This window comes from Pseudophryne corroboree, chromosome 6 (genome assembly GCF_028390025.1).
Source record: "Pseudophryne corroboree isolate aPseCor3 chromosome 6, aPseCor3.hap2, whole genome shotgun sequence".
Classification (NCBI taxonomy): Eukaryota; Metazoa; Chordata; class Amphibia; order Anura; family Myobatrachidae; genus Pseudophryne; species Pseudophryne corroboree.
Genome location: NC_086449.1, coordinates 791,932,127 through 791,960,024, shown reverse-complemented (window position 1 = coordinate 791,960,024; position 27,898 = coordinate 791,932,127). Strand labels below are relative to the sequence as shown.

Genomic DNA, 27,898 nt, shown 5'->3' with positions numbered 1-27,898 from the left:
GGGGGATATCTGCACAGTCAGTACGAGGAGGGGGATATCTGCACAGTCAGTACGGGGAGGGGGATATCTGCACAGTCAGTACGGGGAGGGAGATATCTGCACACAGTCAGTACGAGGAGGGGGATATCTGCACACAGTCAGTACGGGGAGGGGGATATCTGCACACAGTCAGTATGGGGAGGGCGATATCTGCACAGTCAGTGCGGGGAGGGGGATATCTGCACAGTCAGTACGGGGAGGGGGATATCTGCACACAGTCAGTACGGGGAGGGGGATATCTGCACAGTCAGTATGGGGAGGGGGATATCTGCACAGTCAGTGCGGGGAGGGGGATATTTGCACAGTCAGTACGAGGAGGGAGATATCTGCACACAGTCAGTACGGGGAGGGGGATATCTGCACACAGTCAGTACGGGGAGGGGGATATCTGCACACAGTCGGTATGGGGAGGGGGATATCTGCACAGTCAGTACGGGGAGGGGGATATCTGCACAGTCAGTACGGGGATGGGGATATCTGCACACAGTCAGTACGGGGAGGGGGATATCTGCACACAGTCAGTATGGGGAGGGGGATATCTGCACAGTCAGTACGGGGAGGGGGATATCTGCACACAGTCAGTACGAGGAGGGAGATATCTGCACACAGTCAGTACGAGGAGGGAGATATCTGCACACAGTCAGTACGAGTAGGGAGATATCTGCACACAGTCAGTACGGGGAGGGGGATATCTGCACACAGTCAGTACGAGGAGGGAGATTTCTGCACACAGTCAGTACGGGGAGGAGGATATCTGCACACAGTCAGTACGAGGAGGGAGATATCTGCACAGTCAGTGCGGGGAGGGGGATACCTGCACACAGTCAGTACGAGGAGGGAGATATCTGCACACAGTAAGTACGAGGAGGGGGATATCTGCACACAGTACGAGGAGGGGGATATCTGCACACAGTCAGTACGAGGAGGGGGATAACTGCACAGTCAGTACGAGGAGGGGGATATCTGCACACAGTCAGTACGAGGAAGGAGATATCTGCACACAGTCAGTACGAGGAGGGGGATATCTGCACAGTCAGTACGAGGAGGGGGATATCTGCACAGTCAGTACGGGGAGGGGGATATCTGCACATTCAGTGCGGGGAGGGAGAAATCTGCACACAGTCAGTGCGGGGAGGGGGATAACTGCACAGTCAGTACGGGGAGGGGGATATCTGCACACAGTCAGTGCGGAGAGGGGGATATCTGCACACAGTCAGTACGGGGAGGGAGATATCTGCACACAGTCAGTACGAGGAGGGGGATATCTGCACACAGTCAGTACGAGGAGGGGGATATCTGCACACAGTCAGTACGAGGCGGGAGATATCTGCACACAGTCAGTACGGGGAGGGGGATATCTGCACACAGTCAGTATGGGGAGGGGGATATCTGCACAGTCAGTACGAGGAGGGAGATATCTGCACACAGTCAGTACGGGGAGAGGGATATCTGCACACAGTACGAGGAGGGGGATATCTGCACACAGTCAGTACGAGGAGGGGGATATCTGCACACAGTCAGTACGAGGAGGGGGATATCTGCACACAGTCAGTACGAGGAGGGGGATATCTGCACACAGTCAGTACGAGGAGGGGGATATCTGCACAGTCAGTACGAGGAGGGGGATATCTGCACAGTCAGTACGGGGAGGGGGATATCTGCACAGTCAGTACGGGGAGGGAGATATCTGCACACAGTCAGTACGAGGAGGGGGATATCTGCACACAGTCAGTACGGGGAGGGGGATATCTGCACACAGTCAGTATGGGGAGGGCGATATCTGCACAGTCAGTGCGGGGAGGGGGATATCTGCACAGTCAGTACGGGGAGGGGGATATCTGCACACAGTCAGTACGGGGAGGGGGATATCTGCACAGTCAGTATGGGGAGGGGGATATCTGCACAGTCAGTGCGGGGAGGGGGATATTTGCACAGTCAGTACGAGGAGGGAGAAATCTGCACACAGTCAGTGCGGGGAGGGGGATAACTGCACAGTCAGTACGGGGAGGGGGATATCTGCACACAGTCAGTGCGGAGAGGGGGATATCTGCACACAGTCAGTACGGGGAGGGAGATATCTGCACACAGTCAGTACGAGGAGGGGGATATCTGCACACAGTCAGTACGAGGAGGGGGATATCTGCACACAGTCAGTACGAGGAGGGGGATATCTGCACACAGTCAGTACGAGGAGGGGGATATCTGCACAGTCAGTACGAGGAGGGGGATATCTGCACAGTCAGTACGGGGAGGGGGATATCTGCACAGTCAGTACGGGGAGGGAGATATCTGCACACAGTCAGTACGAGGAGGGGGATATCTGCACACAGTCAGTACGGGGAGGGGGATATCTGCACACAGTCAGTATGGGGAGGGCGATATCTGCACAGTCAGTGCGGGGAGGGGGATATCTGCACAGTCAGTACGGGGAGGGGGATATCTGCACACAGTCAGTACGGGGAGGGGGATATCTGCACACAGTCAGTATGGGGAGGGGGATATCTGCACAGTCAGTACGGGGAGGGGGATATCTGCACACAGTCAGTACGAGGAGGGAGATATCTGCACACAGTCAGTACGAGGAGGGAGATATCTGCACACAGTCAGTACGAGTAGGGAGATATCTGCACACAGTCAGTACGGGGAGGGGGATATCTGCACACAGTCAGTACGAGGAGGGAGATTTCTGCACACAGTCAGTACGGGGAGGAGGATATCTGCACACAGTCAGTACGAGGAGGGAGATATCTGCACAGTCAGTGCGGGGAGGGGGATACCTGCACACAGTCAGTACGAGGAGGGAGATATCTGCACACAGTAAGTACGAGGAGGGGGATATCTGCACACAGTACGAGGAGGGGGATATCTGCACACAGTCAGTACGAGGAGGGGGATAACTGCACAGTCAGTACGAGGAGGGGGATATCTGCACACAGTCAGTACGAGGAAGGAGATATCTGCACACAGTCAGTACGAGGAGGGGGATATCTGCACAGTCAGTACGAGGAGGGGGATATCTGCACAGTCAGTACGAGGAGGGGGATATCTGCACAGTCAGTACGGGGAGGGGGATATCTGCACACAGTCAGTACGGGGAGGGGGATATCTACACACAGTCAGTACGGGGAGGGGGATATCTGCACACAGTCAGTACGGGGAGGGGGATATCTGCACACAGTCAGTACGGGGAGGGGGATATCTGCACACAGTCAGTACGGGGAGGGGGATATCTGCACACAGTCAGTACGGGGAGGGGGATATCTGCACACAGTCAGTATGGGGAGGGGGATATCTGCACAGTCAGTACGAGGAGGGAGATATCTGCACACAGTCAGTACGAGGAGAGGGATATCTGCACACAGTACGAGGAGGGGGATATCTGCACACAGTACGAGGAGGGGGATATCTGCACACAGTCAGTACGAGGAGGGGGATATCTGCACAGTCAGTACGGGGAGGGGGATATCTGCACAGTCAGTACGGGGAGGGAGATATCTGCGCACAGTCAGTACGAGGAGGGGGATATCTGCACACAGTCAGTACGGGGAGGGGGATATCTGCACACAGTCAGTACGGGGAGGGCGATATCTGCACAGTCAGTACGGGGAGGGGGATATCTGCACAGTCAGTATGGGGAGGGGGATATCTGCACAGTCAGTGCAGGGAGGGGGATAACTGCACTGTCAGTACGGGGAGGGGGATATCTGCACAGTGTCAGTACGGGGAGGGGGATATCTGCACAGTCAGTATGGGGAGGGGGATATCTGCACAGTCAGTGCGGGGAGGGGGATATTTGCACAGTCAGTACGAGGAGGGAGATATCTGCACACAGTCAGTATGGGGAGGGGGATATCTGCACACAGTCAGTACGGGGAGGGGGATATCTGCACACAGTCAGTATGGGGAGGGGGATATCTGCACACAGTCAGTATGGGGAGGGGGATATCTGCACAGTCAGTACGGGGAGGGGGATATCTGCACAGTCAGTACGGGGAGGGGGATATCTGCACAGTCAGTACGGGGAGGGGGATATCTGCACACAGTCAGTACGGGGAGGGGGATATCTGCACACAGTCAGTATGGGGAGGGGGATATCTGCACAGTCAGTACGGGGAGGGGGATATCTGCACACAGTCAGTACGAGGAGGGAGATATCTGCACACAGTCAGTACGAGGAGGGAGATATCTGCACACAGTCAGTACGAGTAGGGAGATATCTGCACACAGTCAGTACGGGGAGGGGGATATCTGCACACAGTCAGTACGAGGAGGGAGATTTCTGCACACAGTCAGTACGGGGAGGAGGATATCTGCACACAGTCAGTACGAGGAGGGAGATATCTGCACAGTCAGTGCGGGGAGGGGGATACCTGCACACAGTCAGTACGAGGAGGGAGATATCTGCACACAGTAAGTACGAGGAGGGGGATATCTGCACACAGTACGAGGAGGGGGATATCTGCACACAGTCAGTACGAGGAGGGGGATAACTGCACAGTCAGTACGAGGAGGGGGATATCTGCACACAGTCAGTACGAGGAAGGAGATATCTGCACACAGTCAGTACGAGGAGGGGGATATCTGCACAGTCAGTACGAGGAGGGGGATATCTGCACAGTCAGTACGGGGAGGGGGATATCTGCACACAGTCAGTACGGGGAGGGGGATATCTACACACAGTCAGTACGGGGAGGGGGATATCTGCACACAGTCAGTACGGGGAGGGGGATATCTGCACACAGTCAGTACGGGGAGGGGGATATCTGCACACAGTCAGTACGGGGAGGGGGATATCTGCACACAGTCAGTACGGGGAGGGGGATATCTGCACACAGTCAGTATGGGGAGGGGGATATCTGCACAGTCAGTACGAGGAGGGAGATATCTGCACACAGTCAGTACGAGGAGAGGGATATCTGCACACAGTACGAGGAGGGGGATATCTGCACACAGTACGAGGAGGGGGATATCTGCACACAGTACGAGGAGGGGGATATCTGCACACAGTCAGTACGAGGAGGGGGATATCTGCACACAGTCAGTACGAGGAGGGGGATATCTGCACAGTCAGTACGGGGAGGGGGATATCTGCACAGTCAGTACGGGGAGGGAGATATCTGCGCACAGTCAGTACGAGGAGGGGGATATCTGCACACAGTCAGTACGGGGAGGGGGATATCTGCACACAGTCAGTACGGGGAGGGCGATATCTGCACAGTCAGTACGGGGAGGGGGATATCTGCACAGTCAGTATGGGGAGGGGGATATCTGCACAGTCAGTGCAGGGAGGGGGATAACTGCACTGTCAGTACGGGGAGGGGGATATCTGCACAGTGTCAGTACGGGGAGGGGGATATCTGCACAGTCAGTATGGGGAGGGGGATATCTGCACAGTCAGTGCGGGGAGGGGGATATTTGCACAGTCAGTACGAGGAGGGAGATATCTGCACACAGTCAGTATGGGGAGGGGGATATCTGCACACAGTCAGTACGGGGAGGGGGATATCTGCACACAGTCAGTATGGGGAGGGGGATATCTGCACACAGTCAGTATGGGGAGGGGGATATCTGCACAGTCAGTACGGGGAGGGGGATATCTGCACAGTCAGTACGGGGAGGGGGATATCTGCACAGTCAGTACGGGGAGGGGGATATCTGCACACAGTCAGTACGGGGAGGGGGATATCTGCACACAGTCAGTATGGGGAGGGGGATATCTGCACAGTCCGTACGGGGAGGGGGATATCTGCACACAGTCAGTACGGGGAGGGGGATATCTGCACACAGTCAGTGCGGGGAGGGGGATATCTGCACACAGTCAGTACGGGGAGGGGGATATCTGCACACAGTCAGTACGGGAGGGGGATATCTGCACACAGTCAGTACGGGGAGGGGGATGTCGGCTGAGTATAGGAGGAGACTATTTGCAGAATTTTTTTCCCCGTAGCTTTATCCAGCCACAGAAAATTAAGAGCAGATAAAAATAATCGGTGTGCAATTTTATCATACTTGTAGAGATGAGGCTGCTGCGTCCGTGGTCCTGTCCGTATTCTGCGCTCAGGCGAATACAGAACGTGATGCCCTACTTATTGTAACTTCTTTACATTATATCTTTTGGTACCTTAAATCATATTTTTATGTCGTCATGTTTATAGAGTAAATGAGAATTCACCAAATTGAAATTAAACTTTTTTTTTTTTTAAATGAACGTTTTCAGGTGCCGCACGTTTATTTAAAACGCTATATATTTTGTGCTTCCTGAAACCCGCAACAATTCATTCTTCTTTATTTCCTCTGTCATAGGCCGCGTGACTCTAAGAGTGAACATGAAATCATCCGATGTCTAAAGGCTTTTATGAACAATAATGTAAGTGAATACAGTGTAGGTTTATTTTATAATGCACTAACCACCTACTAAATGGCAGCTGTACAGGAGATTCCCCCTAATGATGATAAAGCTGCAATACCATTTATTATTATTATTATTATTATTATTACCAGTTATTTATATAGCGCACACATATTCTGCAGCGCTTTACAGAGAATATTTGGCCATTCACATCAGTCCCTGCCCCAGTGGAGCTTACAATCTATATCCTCTACCACATGTACACACAGACACACACATTCACGCTAGGCTTAATTTTGTTGGGAGCCAATTAACCTATCAGTATATTTTTGGAGTGAGGGAGGAAACCGAAGTACCCAGAAGAAACCCACACAAGCACTGGGAGAATATACAAACTCCACACAGAAAGAGCCATGGGGGGGTATTCAATTGCAGTCAGAAACTGCCGTCTTGTCGGAAAGACGACAGTTTCCAACTTTTTAGGATGGAAACTATTCAGACCTATTCAATCCTGCCCAACAAGTCGGCACGTGGAACGGTGGCTTAATCCACGTGTTTTGTCGGAAAAACGCAGCCAAATCCAACAGGTTTTAGCCCCGTTTCCAACAGTGTCAATCCGACTTTCAAAAAAGTCAGGTCTGCATTGTCGGGGACGGCCAAATCCTGTCGGATTTGTCTGCTCATTGAATACTGAGATGTCGGATCCTTTCTGTCGGAAAGGATCCAACATCTATTGAATACACCCCATGGTGGGAATCTAACCCATGACCTCAGTGCTGTGAGGCAGTAATGCTAACCATTACACACTTATGTAATCAGCCTTACTAAGCTACTTTCTGGATTTGGAGGGAGGTGTGGCCGTGCCAGCCAATCACAAGCCATATATTGGCCCCCTTGCTTACACTCCCACCTCCTTGCTTTTTGCCCAACTCTGTAAGAATACTTGGACTTACCACTGGGGAAACCCTGCATGGGGCTGCATCTGAGGCTCCCAATAGGGTAGGGAGCAGCTTCAACAGATTTACTTAGTGGTCAACTTTAGCGCATCTTTAATGAAAGCATCTAGTCTAAGCACACATAACCGTTTGTCATGTCTGTTTCTAGTTTGGAATAAAAACCATGTTGGACACAGATGATGGAATTCTGCTTTTGGCAAGAGCCATGGAGCCCTCCGTCCCAGCCATGATGATTGATGCTTTGAAATTGCTCTCTGCCCTGTGCATACTTCCGCAGCCTGAGGACATGTAAGTTTATTTATTGCTTGTTTTGTGTAATTAGTAAATATTACGGTTTCATGTCAATATGGGGGATAGAAATCAGCGCACCTCCACTGTAGGAACTTTGCTCTTTTATTCTGGAAATATTTGCTGATGATAAGTGGAAGAGATTGATCCAGAAACCTCTCTCCGTGTGTGCGAAGAAGAACAGACGTCTCTTGGCGCAGATTTTACCATGTATCAGCTAGTCCAATATATATTTATTGAAAGTTCATAAAATGTCTACAGTTGGTCTTATATGTGTCCATTTAGAACGATAGAGTACAAACACTTGATTTTGCATGTTATAAAGATGTTACGCGTTTCGTGGGTGCACTGCTCACTTCTTCAGAAGGGGTTATGCTGTTACTTTGATAATTGGTTGACTGAATGTCTGTATTTCAATTGTGATCCTTATACAATCAACGCAAGCAGTTTTTCCATGTTAGTTCTCTTTGAAACCCAGTGTAAATGAAGGACCACTCAACGCTGTATTGCTCAATGGGGGTCATTCTGAGTTGATCATTCACACTGACATACGGGGTAACGCCCAGCACAGGGCTAGTCCGCCCTGCATGTCAGTGCCCCCCCCCCCCCTTCCCGCAGAAGTGCAAAGGCATCGCACAGCGGCGATGCCTTTGCACTTCAAGAGTAGCTCCCGGCCAGCGCAGCTTTAGCGTGCTGGCCGGGAGCTACTCGTCGCTCCCTGGGTCGCAGCGGCTGCTTGTGACGTCACGCAGCCGCCAGCCTTTCCCTCCCCCCTCGGTCCGGCAATGCCTGCGTTGGCCGGACCGCTCCCCCTAAACGGCGGCTTCACGCCGCCGTTCCGCCCCCTCCCGCCCAGCAACCGCCGTTGTCTCAGAGGCGATCGCTTGGCAACGACGGCTGCCATGCACCGGCGCATACGCAGTTCCGACCCGATCGCTGCACTGCGACAAACTGCATCGAGCGATAGGGTCGGAATGACCCCCAATATCCTCTACACAGCTGTTCACCGTTTCACATGGCGAATGCTTCACCAGGGATTTATTTGTTTAAAGTCTTGCAGCAAAGACATCACATTTTATCTTCAACAAAAAAACAGCCTTGTAGCTTATTGATGCTTTACATTTAGGTGACCATCCACTACTCAGACTTGTCTGAACTGCCGATCGCATCAGATTTCTCCTAGGAGCGTCCTGGAAATCGGATCGGATCCTGGCTTTAATTTTCACTACATTCACTTCAGATATATCTGATGCGATCTATTATGTGCCTACAGATCGCATCAGATATATCTGATGCACACATGCTACATGTGATTGATCCGATGCTGCTGCCGCCGAGTCCTGTGGTGGGTGGAAGTGGCCAGGGAGATGCCAGTCAAGTGACGCTTCAGATGAATCTGATAAGATGCATCTGAAGTAAAAAAAAAAAAAACACTCCGATGTTTACCTGATTTCTTCAGATTCAGATAAATAGTTGGGGCAGCTACAAAGATCTGTAGTTCAGACATATCTAACACGGGACTGCGCATCGGATCGGAAGAGCCATCCGATGTTACTCTTTTCTTCAGATTTTTCGGTCAGATGCGTCGAAATCTGAAGAAAAGTGCCCAAATCGGACTAGTGGATGGGATCCTTAAGTGCCATAATAACGCTGGTTCTGTAATCTCGGAACCTCTAACATATAACCCTGATTTCTCTGACGTCCTAGTGGATGCTGGGACTCCGTCAGGACCATGGGGAATAGCGGCTCCGCAGGAGACAGGGCACAAAAGTAAAAGCTTTAGGATCAGGTGGTGTGCACTGGCTCCTCCCCCTATGACCCTCCTCCAAGCCTCAGTTAGGTTTTTGTGCCCGGCCGAGAAGGGTGCAATCTAGGTGGCTCTCATAAAGAGCTGCTTAGAGTAAAAGGTTTGATAGTTTTCTTATTTTCAGTGAGTCCTGCTGGCAACAGGCTCACTGCAACGAGGGACTTAGGGGAGAAGAAGTGAACTCACCTGCGTGCAGGATGGATTTGCTTCTTAGGCTACTGGACACTAGCTCCAGAGGGACGATCACAGGTACAGCCTGGATGGGTCACCGGAGCCGCGCCGCCGACCCCCTTGCAGATGCCGAAGTAAGAAGAGGTCCAGAAACCGGCGGCTGAAGGCTTTTCAGTCTTCATGAGGTAGCGCACAGCACTGCAGCTGTGCGCCATTGCTCTCAGCACACTTCACACCAACGGTCACTGAGGGTGCAGGGCGCTGGGGGGGGCGCCCTGGGCAGCAATGTTAATACCTTTTCTGGCTAAAAAGAATACATCACATATAGTCCCTGAGGCTATATGGATGTATTTCACCCCTGCCAGGTCTCAGAAAAACCGGGAGAAGAGCCCGCCGGAATAGGGGGCGGGGCCTATCTCCTCAGCACACAGCGCCATTTTCCCTCACAGAACTGCTGGTGGGAAGGCTCCCAGGCTCTCCCCTGCACTGCACTACAGAAACAGGGTTAAAACAGAGAGGGGGGGCACTTATTTGGCGATATGATTATATATTAAGATGCTATAAGGGAAAACACTTATATAAAGGTTGTCCCTGTATAATTATAGCGTTTTGGTGTGTGCTGGCAAACTCTCCCTCTGTCTCCCCAAAGGGCTAGTGGGGTCCTGTCCTCTATCAGAGCATTCCCTGTGTGTGTGCTGTGTGTCGGTACGTGTGTGTCGACATGTATGAGGACGATGTTGGTGAGGAGGCGGAGCAATTGCCTGTAATGGTGATGTCACTCTCTAGGGAGTCGACACCGGAATGGATGGCTTATTTAAGGAATTACGTGATAATGTCAACACGCTTCAAGGTCGGTTGATGACATGAGACGGCCGGCAAACAAATTAGTACCTGTCCAGGCGTCTCAAACACCGTCAGGGGCTTTAAAACGCCCATTTACCTCAGTCGGTCGACATAGACACAGACACGGACACTGACTCCAGTGTCGACGGTGAAGAAACAAACGTATTTTCCTTTAGGGCCACACGTTACATGTTAAGGGCAATGAAGGAGGTGTTACATATTTCTGATACTACAAGTACCACAAAAAAGGGTATTATGTGAGTGTGAAAAAACTACATGTAGTTTTTCCTGAATCAGATAAATTAAATGAAGTGTGTGATGATGCGTGGGTTTCCCCCGATAGAAAATTATTGGCGGTATACCCTTTCCCGCCAGAAGTTAGGGCGCGTTGGGAAACACCCCTTAGGGTGGATAAGGCGCTCACACGCTTATCAAAACAAGTGGCGTTACCGTCTCCAGATACGGCCGCCCTCAAGGAGCCAGCTGATAGGAGGCTGGAAAATATCCTAAAAAGTATATACACACATACTGGTGTTATACTGCGACCAGCTATCGCCTCAGCCTGGATGTGCAGCGCTGGGGTGGCTTGGTCGGATTCCCTGACTGAAAATATTGATACCCTTGACAGGGACAGTATTTTATTGACTATAGAGCACAGAGAGATATTTGCACTCTGGCATCAAGAGTAAGTGCGATGTCCATATCTGCCAGAAGATGTTTATGGACACGACAGTGGTCAGGTGATGCAGATTCCAAACGGCACATGGAAGTATTGCCGTATAAAGGGGAGGAGTTATTTGGGGTCGGTCCATCGGACCTGGTGGCCACGGCAACAGCTGGAAAATCCACCTTTTTTACCCTAAGTCACATCTCAGCAGAAAAAGACACCGTCTTTTCAGCCTCAGTCCTTTCGTCCCCATAAGGGCAAGCGGGCAAAAGGCCAGTCATATCTGCCCAGGGATAGAGGAAAGGGAAGAAGACTGCAGCAGGCAGCCCATTCCCAGGAACAGAAGGCTTCCACCGCTTCTGCCAAGTCCTCAGCATGACGCTGGGGCCGTACAGGACCCCTGGATCCTACAAGTAGTATCCCAGGGGTACAGATTGGAAATTCGAGACGTCTCCCCCTCGCAGGTTCCTGAAGTCTGCTTTACCAACGTCTCCCTCCGACAGGGAGCCAATATTGGAAACAATTCACAAGCTGTATTCCCAGCAGGTGATAATCAAAGTACTCCTCCTACAACAAGGAAAGGGGTATTATTCCACATTATATTGTGGTACTGAAGCCAGACGGCTCGGTGAGACCTATTCTAAATCTGAAATATTTGAACACTTACATACAAAGGTTCAAATCAAGATGGAGTCACTCAGAGCAGTGATAGCGAACCAGGAAGAAGGGGACTATATGGTGTCCCGGGACATCAGGGATGCTTCCTCCATGTCCCAATTTGCCCTTCTCACCAAGGGTACCTCAGGTTCGTGGTACAGAACTGTCACTATCAGTTTCAGACGATGCCGGTTGGATTGTCCACGGCACCCCGGGTCTTTACCAAGGTAATGGCCGAAATGATGATTCTTCTTCAAAGAAAATGGACGATATCCTGATAAGGGCAAGGTCCAGAGAACAGTTGGAGGTCGGAGTAGCACTATCTCAAGTAGTTCTACGACAGCATGGGTGGATTCTAAATATTCCAAAACCGCAGCTGTTTCCGACGACAATTTGCTGTTCCTAGGGATGATTCTGGACACAGTCCAGAAAAGGGTGTTTCTCCCGGAGAAGAAAGCAAGGGAGTTATCCGAGCTAGTCAGGAACCTCCTAAAACCAGGAAAAGTGTCAGTGCATCATTGCACAAGGGTCCTGGGAAAAATGGTGGCTTCTTACGAAGCGATTCCATTCGGCAGATTCCACGCAAGAACTTTTCAGTGGGATCTGCTGGAAAAATGGTCCGGATCGCATCTTCAGATGCATCAGCGGATAACCCTGTCTCCAAGGACAAGGGTGTTTCTTCTGCGGTGGCTGCAGAGTGCTCATCTACTAAAGGGCCGCAGATTCGGCATTCAGGACTGGGTCCTGGTGACCACGGATGCCAGCCGGAGAGGCTGGGGAGCAGTCACACAGGGAAAAAATTTCCAGGGAGTGTGATCAAGTCTGGAGACTTCTCTCCACATAAAACAATGCTCTAAGCTTAGCAAGACCTCTGCTTCAAGGTCAGCCGGTATTGATCCAGTGGGACAACATCACGGCAGTCGCCCACGTAAACAGACAGGGCGGCACAAGAAGCAGGAGGGAAATGGCAGAAACTGCAAAGATTCTTCGCTGGGCGGAAAATCATGGGATAGCACTGTCAGCAGTGTTCATTCCGGGAGTGGACAACTGGGAAGCAGACTTCCTCAGCAGGCACGACCTCCACCCGGGAGAGTGGGGACTTCATCGGGAAGTCTTCCACATGATTGTGAACCGTTGGGAAAGACCAAAGGTGGACATGATGGCGTCCCGCCTGAACAAAAAACTGGACAGGTATTGCGCCAGGTCAAGAGACCCTCAGGCAATAGTTGTGGACGTTCTGGTAACACAGTGGGTGTACCAGTCGGTGTATGTGTTCCCTCCTCTGCTTCTCATACCCAAGGTACTGAGAATTATAAGACGTAGAGGAGTAAGAACTATACTCGTGGCTCCGGATTGGCCAAGAAGGACTTGGTACCCGGAACTTCAAGAAATGCTCACAGAGGACTCATGGCCTCTGCCGCTAAGAAGGGACTTGCTTCAGCAAGTACCATGTCTGTTCCAAGACTTACCGCGGCTGCGTTTGACGGCATGGCGGTGGAACGCCGGATCCTAAGGGAAAAAGGCATTCCGGAAGAGGTCATTCCTACCCTGGTCAAAGCCAGGAAGGAGGTGACCGCACAACATGATCACCACATGTGGCGAAAATATGTTGCGTGGTGTGAGGCCAGGAAGGCCCCACGAAGAAATTTCAACTCGGTCGATTCCTGCATTTCCTGCAAACAGGAGTGTCTATGGGCCTCAAATTGGGGTCCATTAAGGTTCAAATTTCGGCCCTGTCAATTTTCTTCCAGAAAGAATTGGCTTCACTTCCTGAAGTCCAGAAGTTTGTCAAGGGAGTACTGCATATACAACCCCCTTTTGTGCCTCCAGTGGCACTGTGGGATCTCAACGTAGTTCTGGGATTCCTCAAATCACATTTTAAACCGCTCAAATCTGTGGATTTGAAATATCTCACATGAAAAGTGACCATGCGGTTGGCCCTGGCCTCGGCCAGGCAAGTGTCAGAATTGGTGGCTTTGTCTCACAAAAGCCCATATCTGATTGTCCATTCGGACAGGGCAGAGCTGCGGACTCGTCCCCAGTTTCTCCCTAAGGTGGTGTCAGCGTTTCACCTGAACCAGTTTATTGTGGTACCTGCGGCTATTAGGGACTTGGAGGACTCCAAGTTGCTAGATGTTGTCAGGGCCCTGAAAATATAGGTTTCCAGGACGGCTGGAGTCAGGAAAACTGACTTGCTGTTATCCTGTATGCACCCAACAAACTGGGTGCTCTTGCTTCTAAGCAGACGATTGCTAGTTGGATGTGTAGTACAATTCAGCTGGCACATTCTGTGGCAGGCCTGCCACAGCCAAAATATGTAAATGCCCATTTCACAAGGAAGGTGGGCTCATCTTGGGCGGCTGCCCGAGGGGTCTCGGCTTTACAACTTTTCCGAGCTGCTACTTGGTCAGGAGCAAACACGTTTGCAAAATTCTACAAATTTGATACCCTGGCTGAGGAGGACCTGGAGTTCTCTCATTCGGTGCTGCAGAGTCATCCGCACTCTCCCGCCCGTTTGGGAGCTTTGGTATAATCCCCATGGTCCTGACGGAGTCCCAGCATCCACTAGGACGTCAGAGAAAATAAGAATTTACTTACCGATAATTCTATTTCTCGTAGTCCGTAGTGGATGCTGGGCGCCCATCCCAAGTGCGGAGTGTCTGCAATACTTGTACATAGTTATTGTTACAAAAATCGGGTTATTATTGTTGTGAGCCATCTTTTCAGAGGCTCCGCTGTTATCATGCTGTTAACTGGGTTCAGATCACAGGTTGTACAGTGTGATTGGTGTGGCTGGTATGAGTCTTACCCGGGATTCAAAATCCTTCCTTATTGCGTACGCTCGTCCGGGCACAGTATCCTAACTGAGGCTTGGAGGAGGGTCATAGGGGGAGGAGCCAGTGCACACCACCTGATCCTAAAGCTTTTACTTTTGTGCCCTGTCTCCTGCGGAGCCGCTATTCCCCATGGTCCTGACGGAGTCCCAGCATCCACTACGGACTACGAGAAATAGAATTATCGGTAAGTAAATTCTTATTTAAAAAAAAAACAAAAAACACACCAGAGGATGATTATAGTTTTAGTATTTACAGATTAAATTTCAGAATTTCAGTCAGTCCAAAAATTATCTGCGTGCATCAGAACAACTTTAACAGTTGCGCACAGTATCTGGTGTTACTTTGCAAATTAGTAATACGGAAACTTTATTTCCAGACCTCGGGTGGACTTCTTTCAGTCTGCAAGTACACCCATGTACCGAAAGGCACCCAACTAAGAAGGCCCAAAGTTGAGCAGTATAATATCTCTTGCATTAAAAAAAAAAAAAAAAAGGGTTTAAAAATTCTGACATGAAAATAGCATAAAACGAAACCTCTTTGGAGATGGATCTAACCAGCGATCCCACCTCTTCCAGGTTGGGTTTACAGTAGTTACAGTAGATAATGACATCTAATAGAAGGTGCAGCGCAATAAGCCAACCAACGCGTTTCGTCATAGTCACAATTTCATCAGGGATGTAACAGACCTGTAGACCCCAGGGTGCAGTTTATATCAATAGATAATGAAATATATTTTTGTAACCCATTTGCTTTTGTTCTTTTAGCCATGAACATGTCCTGGAGGCTCTGACTGAAAGAGCGGAAATGTACGAAATGGAGCGATTTAAACCTCTTCTTGATGGGCTAAAAAGCGGAACTCCTGTGGCTCTCAAGGTAGTATCACTGCCCCACCCCTCATCTCCGTCGCATAGAATCATATCTAATAATAAGATTAAAATATATATATTTTTTTTTATTTAAAAAAAAAAAAAGTTTTAAGGGGAGTTTTCACATCTCAGAATTATGGTTGGGGGCTATATGAGAAGTCAGTCTGCTACTGTTTAATATGGTGAATGCTGAACGTTAGCAGCTATTGTGGTGATTTCAGTGGAAGCTGTCTGTACATTCACTAAAACATGATCAAATCTGCAAAACACGGATTACTGAGACTTCTGGGCAGTGGTCGTTGTTAGTAGTCCCGGAGGAGATCCCCGCTGTCAGGAGGGAGGGAGAATACACCAAGTGGTGCGCTGCCTTACATTGACTAAATATTTGATCAGTGGGTAACTGGCACCATATGGGCCCTACACCCTGGACGATATCTAAGAATGATATGAACGCTATCGTTCAGAAATGAACGATATATCGTTTAGTTTGGAGGCACAGATGATGAGCCATGTGCGTCCCCGCGGTCTTTCATCGTTGGTTTTTCATCGTTTTTCAGTGCACGCCAATTTGGATGATAACGATCATCATTCATATCGATCATCGTCCAAATCGCGCCAATCGTCCAGTCTGTAGGGCCCATTAGCGTTGTATAAGCTGCCCACACTGTGCAGTTGTGTTTATCCTAAGCACATACCATTCTGGGTCATAGACCTGGGTCTCTAGACTGTGCATAAATTAGCTGGGGAAGCAGCTTATTGGTTGGATACAGGATCCTCCACGTTGAAGTGCGTTTGATGCCAGTGACAGCAGAAGAGACGACCTCGCAGGATCTGTCCGGGTCCCAGCGACAGTCAGGTTAGACTTGGGCTAGATGAGCGGTGAAATGGTTACACCACATGCACACTGGCTGTCAGCATCTTGAAATGATGACGCAAGGCTTTCCTGACCCCTAATTCTTTATTGGGTGACATATGCACTAGTAATAAGTTGGTTATTCCCAAGGTTATTTAGGAGCTGTTAGATTTCAGTTCCCCAGTGGCACAATTGGTGTATGTGTGTATATATATATATATATATATATATATATATATATATATATATATATATATGTGAATAGTTCTATATGGTCTGTAAGGAACGCTACACGGACATAGGCAGTTCTGCATGGTGTCCCGTCTGGGATACACTGAAACACTCTAATGGTCCCTACACACTGGCAGATAATACTAAAAGATATGAACGATCTCGTTCATTAATGAACGAGATACCGTTCATATCTTTCAGTGTGGAGGCACCAGCGATGAACGATGCGCGGCCCCGTGCTCGTTCATCGCTGGTGCCCCGTCGCTTGTGCATGCAGACCAATATGGACGATCTCGTCCGTATTTGCCTGCCCTTCTATGGAGCCGGGTGACAGGGGGAGTGAAGAAACTTCACTCCGCCCGTCATTGCCCCCCTGCCGCCGGGCAGCTCGGCGGTGGATCTATCAGTGTGTAGGGCCCATTGTTCATTAAATTAAATTTTCTGACTATCCGTTTACTGGCGTTACTATAGGTTTCCTGTAGCAGACATATGAAACACATAATTGCTCATAAAGACTTTGATTAAATTACGTTCTATTCCCTAGGTGAGCTGTATACTATTGATCAACGCCCTGATCATCCAAGGAGATGAGCTGGACCTGCGAGTGCACATACGCAGCGAATTCATGCGCTCAGGACTGGGCAACTTGCTAAAGGTAAGAGATTGATATTCTACATGTAGGGGAAGATTTACCAAAGCATCTAAAAATGAACAATGGTGGGGTTTCCACTAGCAACCAGTCTCTGTTGCATACTACAAAAAGATAGACAGAATCTGATTGGTTGCTGTCGGCAACAGCTCCACCTTTTTATATCTTGAGGTCTTAGGAAACATACTCATTAGACTGTTAGGGGGTCACTTTATTTCTTAGCCATAATGTTGGGGATTTTTTTTGTTTGTTGCCAAAAAGGATTTCCAGGTCATTGGGTCTAGAACAATCGATTGAGAAGCGATGCATGTTTTTTTCCAGTGGATGTTTTATAAGCGTTGTGCTGTACAGATTACATTTTATTTCCGCTTTATTTTTCTTGATACTTTGATTGCAGCGGTGTCACTAGGGGGGGAAATAGGGGTGCGGGCCGCACCGAGTGACGCCATAACAGGGGATGACACACACTTGCAGAGCTGCCCTGTTGGAGTCACTCCCTCTTATGGTGTCACTGAGCAGCAGTGATGGAAAACTTCTGCCTAGAGGCCGGGGTGTGGATCATTGAGTCCACAGTCAATAAGTTGACCCCATATGGTCGACTGAGTCTAAAGGTCTACAGCAGGCCTGGCCAACCTGTGAAACCACAATAGGTCGACACAAGCAAAAGGTAGACATGAAAATGGTCAACACAAGTTTTTGTTTTTGTTTTTAAATGTAATTTTGTGTGTTTAACCACATGTAAAAAAAAATGTGTGTCGACCGTTGTCATGTCAACCTTTTGTACCTGTTGGTCTAATGCAGGGGTGGGCAATTATTTCAGCTGGGGGGCCGCTTAACACTTCCAGCGAATATTCGAGGGCCACACACAAAATACTCAAAAAGAGATCCCTTTTTACACATTACGGCAGACAGCGTGCCCTTTTTACACATTATGGCAGACAGTGTCCCCCTTTTTACACATTACGACAGACAGCGTCCCCTTTTTACAGATTACGACAGACAGCACCCCCATTTTTATAATTACGGCAGACAGCGCCCCCGCTTTTATACATTACGGCAGACAGCGCCCCCGCTTTTATACATTACGGCAGACAGCGCCCCCGCTTTTATACATTACGGCAGACAGCGCCCCCGCTTTTATACATTACGGCAGACAGCGCCCCCGCTTTTATACATTACGGCAGACAGCGCCCCCGCTTTTATACATTACGGCAGACAGCGCCCCCGCTTTTATACATTACGGCAGACAGCGCCCCCGCTTTTATACATTACGGCAGACAGCGCCCCCGCTTTTATACATTACGGCAGACAGTGCCCCCGTTTTTACACATTACGGCAGACAGCACCCCCGTTTTTACACATTACGGCAGCAAGCGCCCCCGTTGTTACACATTACGGCAGACAGCATTACCTTTTTACACATTACGGCAGACATCGCCCCCGTTTTTATACATTACGGCAGACAGTGCCCCCGTTTTTACACATTACGGCAGACAGCGCCCCCGTTTTTACACATTACGGCAGACAGCGCCCCCTTTTTACACATTACGGCAGACAGCATCCCCGTTTTTACACATTACGGCAGACAGCACCCCCGTTTTTACACATTACGGCAGCAAGCGCCCCCGTTTTTACACATTACGGCAGACAGCATCCCCTTTTTACACATTACGGCAGACATCGCCCCCGTTTTTATACATTACGGCAGACAGTGCCCCCGTTTTTACACATTACGGCAGACATCGCCCCCGTTTTTACACATTACGGCAGACAGTGCCCCCATTTTTACACATTACGGCAGACATCGCCCCCGTTTTTACACATTACGGCAGACAGCACCCCCGTTTTTACACATTACGGCAGACAGCGTCCCCTTTTTACACATTACGGCAGACAGCATCCCCTTTTTACACATTACGGCAGACATCGCCCCCGTTTTTATACATTACGGCAGACAGTGCCCCCGTTTTTACACATTACGGCAGACAGCACCCCCCGTTTTTACACATTACGGCAGACAGCACCCCCGTTTTTATAATTACGGCAGACAGCGCCCCCGTTTTTATACATTACGGCAGACAGCGCCCCCGTTTTTACACATTACGGCAGACAGCGCCCCCGTTTTTACACATTACGGCAGACAGTCCCTACCCCCTTTTCCCCACCCTCCCCTAAACCTATATAGCAGTCCTTACCCTCCCTCCCCCCACACTCCCCTAAACCCATACAACCGTTTTTAACTCCCCTCCCCATAACTTATAGGGCAGCTTTAGCTTTATCCAGGGGGTTTACCCATTTGTCAGTGACGATCCCCACTGTCAGTGATGATCCGCGCTGCTGATGCTGCTTCTCCCCGCTGGCCGTCGTTTCTTCTCCCCACTGGCCTCCGCTTGTGCTCCCCACTGGCCTCCGCTTGTGCTCCCCACTGGCCGCTTCGTTCTGCTCCGAGTCCCACTCTGCAGTGCCCGCCCAGCGCCGCCCCCCGTGACGCCCAGCGCATGAGATAGAGGAAATCCCGGTCAGCTGACCATGTGACGTGACCGGGATTTCCTCAGCGGCGCCGCGTCTGCGAGCAGTGCAATGACCAGCGGCCTGTCGGGCCTCTTGTCATTGCACTCTGGTGGGGCACAGCGGGCCAGGCAGGATCGGTCCGCGGGCCGCATGTTGCCCACCCCTAGTCTAATGCATGTCAACCATATGCGGTCGACCCAATGACTGTCCACCGAACCCGAGAGGTTGGGGGCTGCCTATTAGCTTTCAGAGCACTGGGCAGGCCCCCAGCGTGACAACAACGGGGGAGTGACACACAATCACGCCTTGAAAAAGTCCTACACCGGGGTTTGTGGCATCGCTGGCATAAGGCCACGCCCCCTTTCGTGCACGAGCAGTCTGCACTGGGTGACACCAACCCCAGTGATGCCAATGTCTGGTTGGATAGTAGTTTATGTATCTAATATATATGTATATCCATGAATAAACTAAACTAGGAGGCGGTGTATTGTCGGTGTAGAAGTTACTCTTATTGGTTATTAGGTCCGGCATGGTTTTACACCTGGTTACTAATAAAACGTTTGATTTAGGATCTTCAAGACATTGAGAACGATGAACTTAAGGTGCAGCTCAACGTGTTCATGGAGCACTGCGAATACGACATGGATGACTTACGCGGGCGCCTGGAAGACATTCGCGTTGAGATGGAATATCCTTTTATTGTGTTGAAAGAGGTCACCGTGGGAGTAGGGAAAGCTAAAAAAAACAAAAACAGCTGGGGTGCATTTAGTGCAGCGCTAGGGAGAAATCCAAGGCACTTTGGGGGTAAATCAGAGTTGATCGCAGCAGCAAATTTGTTAGCAGTTGGGCAAAACCATGTGCAGTGCAGTTGTGGCAGATGTAACATGTGCAGAGAGAGTTAGATTTGGGTGGGTTATTTTGCTTCTGTGCAGGGTAAATACTGGCTGCTTTATTATTACACTGCAATTTAGATTTCAGTTTGAACACACCCCACCCAAATCTCTCTCTCTCTGCACATGTTACATCTTCCCCCATGCAGTGCACATGGTTTTGGCCAAATGCTAACAAATTTGCTGCTGCGATCAACTCTGAATTACCCCCTTTATAACACTCAATAAGCTTTGTATTAAACGACTTTCAAAGCAGTCACAGAGAATCCTCCATTCATTGCTGAATATGGGGCTTGTAGCTGTTAACTAAACACAGTGGCTCAGGTCGCTGAATAGATCTGCTCTACATCTGCAGATTCTAAAGTGTATTAATGGATCCTTGACGATTTTATGCCCGTGTATCCGGTTCCTTACTTTATTATTCCTACACTTTGGAGTATTATTACATTATGATGATGTCTTTACATTGTTGCAGTTCCTGCTTTTTGCCACATGGGGGCAGTGTAAGCCTGCAGTTTAAAGTCTATAATATGTTTTACCTTAGCAAGCTGGATGCCCCCCAAAGCAAATCCTCAGACACATTTTCACATACAGTATATATTTTGAATGGGGGAGACTTTCAGCTACTGCACATAGTTATATATAAACTCCCTTTTTCAGCTATTATCATGTCACACACATACATAGCATAGAATGTAACTACGATATCCTTACTAAGTTACGATAAAACTTCTCGTTACTGTAATTGGTGATTATATCCATTGCAACCAATCAAAATGTGACTGTCATTTTCCTGTTGCAGTTTGGAAAATAAAAACCAGCGTCTGACTGGCTACTATCTACTGCTTTTATTCCCATCAGTTCCATTAGCAGTATTTGTGCAATGAAGCTGACACACTAGAACCCGATCTATAAACTGGATTGCTAGACCCAGACACTCGCCATGCCAAATTTTCTAATATTATGATGCCTATAGTAGAAAGGCTATAGTGTGTTCTACTGTGAAATAGCTGATCAGTAAGAATAGGTGATAGAGTGAACTTACCTGCCTATATTTCTGACAAAAAATAGGATTTTGGTACTTACCAGGTAAATCCTTTTCTTTGAATCCATAGGGGGCACTGGAGTACTCTTGGGATATGGACGGCTTCAGCAAGAACAGGGCACTGAATATTTAAATTTAGAACTCTCCTCCCCTCCATATCCAAGAGTACCTCAGTGTTTTTTACTGAGCCGAACAGGAGCTATAGAGAGGTTGACAATGGAGAATTACATATAACATAACGGACAACAATAAAGTTGACACATAACGTTACTGACAACGAAACAGTTGACACCATAACTGATAGAACTTGAAAATTTGAACCAGTCGGTGAGAGTGTGTTACCATAAGATCCCCTGAACTTACCACAAACCAGGTAAAACTGCTCTGGGTGGGCGTCCAGTGCCCCCTATGGATTCAAAGAAAAGGATTTACCTGGTAAGTACCAAAATCCTATTTTCTTTTTCATCCACTAGGGGTCACTGGAGTACTCTTGGGACGTACCAAAGCTTCCCCCGTGGGCGGGACAGCTGTTTGGCACCTGTAACACTAGGCGGCCAAAGCTAGATGCTGCAAAAGCGCACAAACGTGTGCACTGATGACCACGTAGCCGCACGGCAAAGCTGCGTCGTAGAAGCCCCACGACCAGCTGCCCATGAAGTTCCCACAGAAAGTGTGGAATGAGCTGTTACTGATGTAGGCGGCTGTAACCTAGCATGAAGGCAAGCCTGACGTATGGTCAGTTTAAACAATCTGGATAAGGTCTGCTTAGAAGCTGGCCAACCCATCTTGGCAGCATCATAGAGAACAAACAACGTATCCGTCTTAGGAACCGTAGACGTTCGGGATACATAAACGCGTAGTGCGCGTACCGCATGCAAAGTTCCAGAATCTTCTGTTAACACAGGAACTACTATTGGTTGATTGATGTGAAAAGATGACACTACCTTTGGTAGGAAAGCGGGATTCGTCCGAAGTTCCGCTCTGTCATCATGAAACACCAAATACGGTGGCTTGCATGACAAGGCACCCAAATCTGAAACACGCCTTGCTGAAGCTAAGGCTAGTAGAAAAATTGATTTCCAAGTGAGAAACTTCATATAAACTTGTTGTAAGGGTTCAAAATATGAAGACTGTAAGAAATCTAAAACCAGATTCAAGTCCCATGGCGCTGTAGGTGGAATGAATGGAGGCTGTACGCTGAGGACACCTTGTAGAAAAGTGTGTACAGACGGCAATAGAGCCAATCGTCTTTGAAAGTAATTTGACAAAGCAGATACCTGCACCTTAAGTGTAGATAAACGCAGACCTCCATCTAACCCCGTCTGTAGAAATAACAAAAGACGGGATAACTTGAAAGATGAAGTCGGAAACTTCCGAGCTTCACACCAACCTATATAGGCACGCCAAATTCTGTAATAATGAGCTGCCGTAACAGGCTTCCTAGCTCGCAACATGGTTGGTATAACCGATTCTGGAACGCCCTCTCTTCGTAAGAGGGCGGTCTCAACAGCCACCCCGTCAAACGCAGCCGCGCTAAATCGGGGTAAAGGAACGGACCCTGTTGTAACAGGTCCAGACGTAGTGGGAGCGGCCAAGGATCGTCTGCGAGTAGTCCGCGGAGATCCAAAAACCAAGCTCTCCGAGGCCAATGAGGCGCCACTAGTATGACTGTGGCGGACTCTCTTTTGATCCGTTTTAGCAACAGAGGGAGCAGCGGAAACGGTGGAAACAGATACACGAGGCCGTACGGCCACGCGATTGTGAGAGCATCCACTGCCACTGCCCTTTGGATCTCGCGTTCTGGACACATACTGGGGCGTTTGGTGATTGTGGCGAGATGCCATAAGGTCCACTTGAGGGTAACCCCACCTCTGGACTAACATGTGAAACACTTCTGGATTTAATGCCCATTCTCCTGGATGAAAATCCCTACGGCTGAGATAATCCGCCTCCCAGTTGTCCACTCCCGGAATGAACACTGCCGACAAAATCACTTGGTGATGCTCGGCCCAAGTGAGGATTCGAGCTACTTCCCGCATTGCCATGCGGCTTCTCGTTCCTCCTTGTTTGTTGATGTATGCGACCGCCGTCGCGTTGTCTGACTGCACCTAAACCGTCTGAGACCGAAGCATGTGCACTGCTTGTCGTAGCGCATTGTAAATTGCCCGGAGTTCCAGGACATTTATAGACAGCAATCTTTCGTGATTCGCCCAGAGACTCTGGAGCTGACAATTTTGAACTACAGCTCCCCAACCTCTGAGACTCGCGTCCGTCGTTAGAATTATCCAATTCCAGGCGCCGAACCGTTTCCCTGCTGTTAGATTGTGTACTTTGAGCCACCAGAGTAGAGACACTCTGGCCCGTGGCGACAACCTTACCCTGTGGTTAATCTGCAGATGCGAGCCCGACCACTGTGCGAGCACATCCAGTTGAAAAGGGCGTGAGTGAAATCTTCCGAACTGAAGCGCTTCGAAAGCCGCCACCATTGTTCCTAAGAGGCGAATGCACAAATGTACAGAGACTGTGCGTGGCTTGAGCACTAATTGTACCAGATGGCGAATGACCTGTACTTTCTGTTGTGGTAGGTAAATTCTTTGATTTACCGTATCGAGAATCATTCCTAGGAATTGAAGTAGTTGAGACGGAATTAGATGTGATTTCTTGAAGTTGACAATCCAACCGTGCTGAACTAGTACATTGTACGTTAGCAACGCGTGTTGGAGGAGCATCTGTTGAGACGGAGCTTTGATGAGCAGATTGTCCAAGTACGGAACTATTATCACTCCCAGGGATCTGAGATGAGCTATCATTACAGACATCACCTTGGTAAATACCCGAGGCGCTGACGAGAGGCCAAACGGTAGAGCCTGAAACTGGTAATGGTTCTGTCGTATCGCAAAACGCAAGAACCTCTGATGAGGTGGCCAAATCGGAATGTGTAAGTACGCATCCTTGAGATCTAGCGCAATCATGAATTCCTGTGGCTCTAAACCTGCAATTACTGACCGCAGAGATTCCATTTTGAATCTGTAGTGAGTGACGTACTGAGTGAGACCTTTTAAGTTCAATATTGGCCTGACGGATGCCATCCGGCTTTGGTAACACAAACAGACTGGAATAATAACCCTGACCTTGTTGGTGTACAGGGACCGGAATCAAAACTGCTGAATCCAGCAGGGACGGAATGCAATTTGCAGAACCGCCCTCTTGTCGTCTGACAGAGGCAGTCCTATCTTGAAAAACCGCAGTGGCGGAAGACAGTCGAACTCTATTTTGTAACCTTTTAACACTAAATTGCGGATCCACCCATCTGTGGATGTCTGGAACCACGCCAAATGGAACGTCTGAAGGCGTGCTCCCACAATTGGAGATCCGAGATGGGCTGGGAGCCCGCCATGCCACTGGCTTGTCGGTGACCTTAGCGTCCTGATGACTGGTGTTGGTTTGTTGGAAACCACTTCCTCGACCGCGTCTACCAGGCGTGGCTGTTCCACTACCACGGCCTCGAAAGGGCTGAGGTCTAAAGGATTTGAACGCCGGGCCAGAGTATTTCCGTCTAGGTACCGTTGGAGGCAATGGTAGGAAAACAGACTTTCCTCCCGTGGCCTCAGAAATCCATTTGTCCAATTCAGGACCAAACAACTTCTCGCCACCGTAAGGCAATGCCTCTATACCTCTTTTGACCTCTGCCTCCGCTTGCGTAGAACGCAGCCAGAGTGCTCGTCGTGCTGTAACTAGCGACGATGAAAGGCGAGAAGTGAGCTGACAGACGTCAGTAGAAGCTGTACATAGATACTCAGCAGCTTCACAGATTTGGTCAGCGAGAAGTATAAGGCAGACTTGAGTCCTGTTATCCATACCATTAGCGCCTTAGTGACCCAAATGCCAACCAACCCAGGTCTAAGCAACACTCCTGCTGCTGTATACATGGACTTTAGCATAGCTACTATTTTACGGTCAGAAGGGTCTTTAAGCGTAGTAGCAGTTGGTACTGGTATGGTTAATTTCTTTGTAAGTTTAGACACCGACGAATCCACCAATGGCGGATTCTCCCATGTAGCTGTCACAGGCTCTGGAAACGGGTAACGAGACTTAAATCTGCGAGGTATAGGAAACCGTCTATCCGGATTCTTTCGCGTTTCCAGTAACATCTTATTAAGAGATTCTGAAACAGGAAAACACATTGGAGTTCTCGGTCGTTTAGGAAAGACGACTACAGCATTTGTCAGAGGCTCCTCAGTTTCTGTAAAGGTCAGAGACTGATGCACCGCTCGGATGAGATTATCAACGCCTGGGCTGTCAAAAACCTCACTATCTGACTGCTGGTCTACTTCGCCCTCCTCACCCTCATCTTGCGCAATGAGGACCGGCATAGAACCGTCAGAATGCAACATCGCAGAAACAGGTAAATCATATGAAATGTATCCCTTCTACCCAAGGTGGACTTGGACCTTTGTGGCAAAGCTGAGACCCCACCGGTAGTTCTAGCGGTCTCACCCTAGACTCAGATCTTGCCGCTTCCCGCTCTTGTCGAGCGGCGGCCAATTCTGATTGCAATCCAGCCATGACAGCTGCTAATGGAGGGTCCGGGGATGACACCGGCATTGAAAACGGAGCCGAAATTGTATTTGTAGTCTTAAGGCCCATACACACTTGACGATAAAATGAACGACGTCGTTCATTTCAGCCCTCATCAACGACGTCGCTCATTATATCGTCAAGTGTGTATGCATCCGACGACCACCGATGCGCGGCCCCGCGGGACGTTAACGACCCTCGCTTATCTGTGGAGCATGTATGCTCAATTTCCACTATGGTCGTTACCGACCAGAGACGTCGTTGAATGTGTATGGTGTGAAAGACCAACGACCAAGCCACTGTTCACCAGCCCTGTTCCCAGCTCATTATTTTAATAAACTGTTCAGCTTGGATGCTTCAACGATGAATGGTCTTTCGTCTTTGGTCTTTCGTCTTTGGTCGTTGGTAGTGTGTATGCTCATGTCGTTTGCTCAGCTGTTCAAGGGAAGTCGTTGACGACGGTCGTTAACGATGTGTGCATCGTCAATTGTGTATGGGCCTTTACAGACATTGCAGTGAAACTGCTTTTTAGTTTCTGCTGGTGCCTTCCTTTTTATGCAGACAGACAACACAATATACAAAGACAGACAACTTGCACGACTCAGTAAAACAGTACTAAGGTCTCTCTCTCTCTCTCTCTCTCTCTCTCTCTCTCTATAAATATAAATATATATATATATATATATATATATATATATATATATATCTGGCCAAGAGCAGTGCACGTGACCAGTACTATATGAAATCTGATCCCAAATTCCCACTAACACCCCTGCGCCACCGGTGGAGCAGAGATGTAGTACAGGAACGTCTGGAATCACAACAGGAAGAACAGGAAGCATGGTTAAAATGGCCACCATGCCATGCTTACAGGTAAAACAGTGTACATGGTATAACATTTTTCAAACAGATATAACCTGGGATCATCCTGCTAAACAAAGGCTTAATAGCCTATCTGTGTTAATAACCCATGCAGCATTTCATACTGCTGCTGCTATGGGCACAATCTCCCCCCTTGTGTGTGCCCCCCCCCCCCCCCCCCCCCCCGTGCTCCGTGTACCGCTGCCTATTCCAGCGGGGAGCGGGTACACGGAGCCGGGGACCTTGGCAGAGGGACATGGTAGAGGGAGCCGGGGAGCGGGCATCCGGGCAGCGGATAGCGGGAGCCGGGGAGCGCGCTGCATATAGCTGTGGAGCGGCGGCTATGTGTGGCAAGTGCGGCCGGCGCGGCTCTGGTAGCGGCGGGAGGCAGCCTACATAGCGGTGGTGGGCGCTCACATAGCGGCGGTGTCCTGGCGGCGGGCGGCTCACATAGCGGCGGGCGGCGCTTCCCAGTAGTGTCCCCACACAGCGGGGCGGCAGCGTGAGCTGACCGCCCCGTCCCCAACATACCTGGACGCCTGTGGTGAGGGGCTATGACGGGGCTTCTTCTGTAAGCTCCGTCCAGCCGTTCCTGCAGGTAGTCCTGCACCTGGCAGTGAGGGAGCTCTTTTCAGAGAGGCCCGACACGCCACAGCTGCTCGTAGCAGCTTCCACGATCCCGGACCCACGCCTATTGGAAGGGGGGAAGGGATGTGGAAAATGTAGGTAAAAATGAAAAAGCAAAAATATTCAAAAGTAGTGTGGATAACCACACAAACCCTGTTGCTACTATGAGCACA

At 49.5% G+C, this 27,898-nt stretch overlaps 1 protein-coding gene across 1 annotated transcript in view; it reads left to right on the top strand.

Moving 5' to 3' along the window:
- DIAPH1 (diaphanous related formin 1) overlaps window positions 1-27,898 on the top strand; it is a 323,613-nt gene that overhangs the window by 86,796 nt on the left and 208,919 nt on the right. Inside the window, 5 exon segments of the mRNA XM_063928853.1 lie at window positions 6,343-6,406; window positions 7,493-7,632; window positions 15,379-15,487; window positions 17,109-17,219; window positions 20,294-20,412. Coding sequence (XP_063784923.1) covers window positions 6,343-6,406; window positions 7,493-7,632; window positions 15,379-15,487; window positions 17,109-17,219; window positions 20,294-20,412 — 543 coding nt within the window.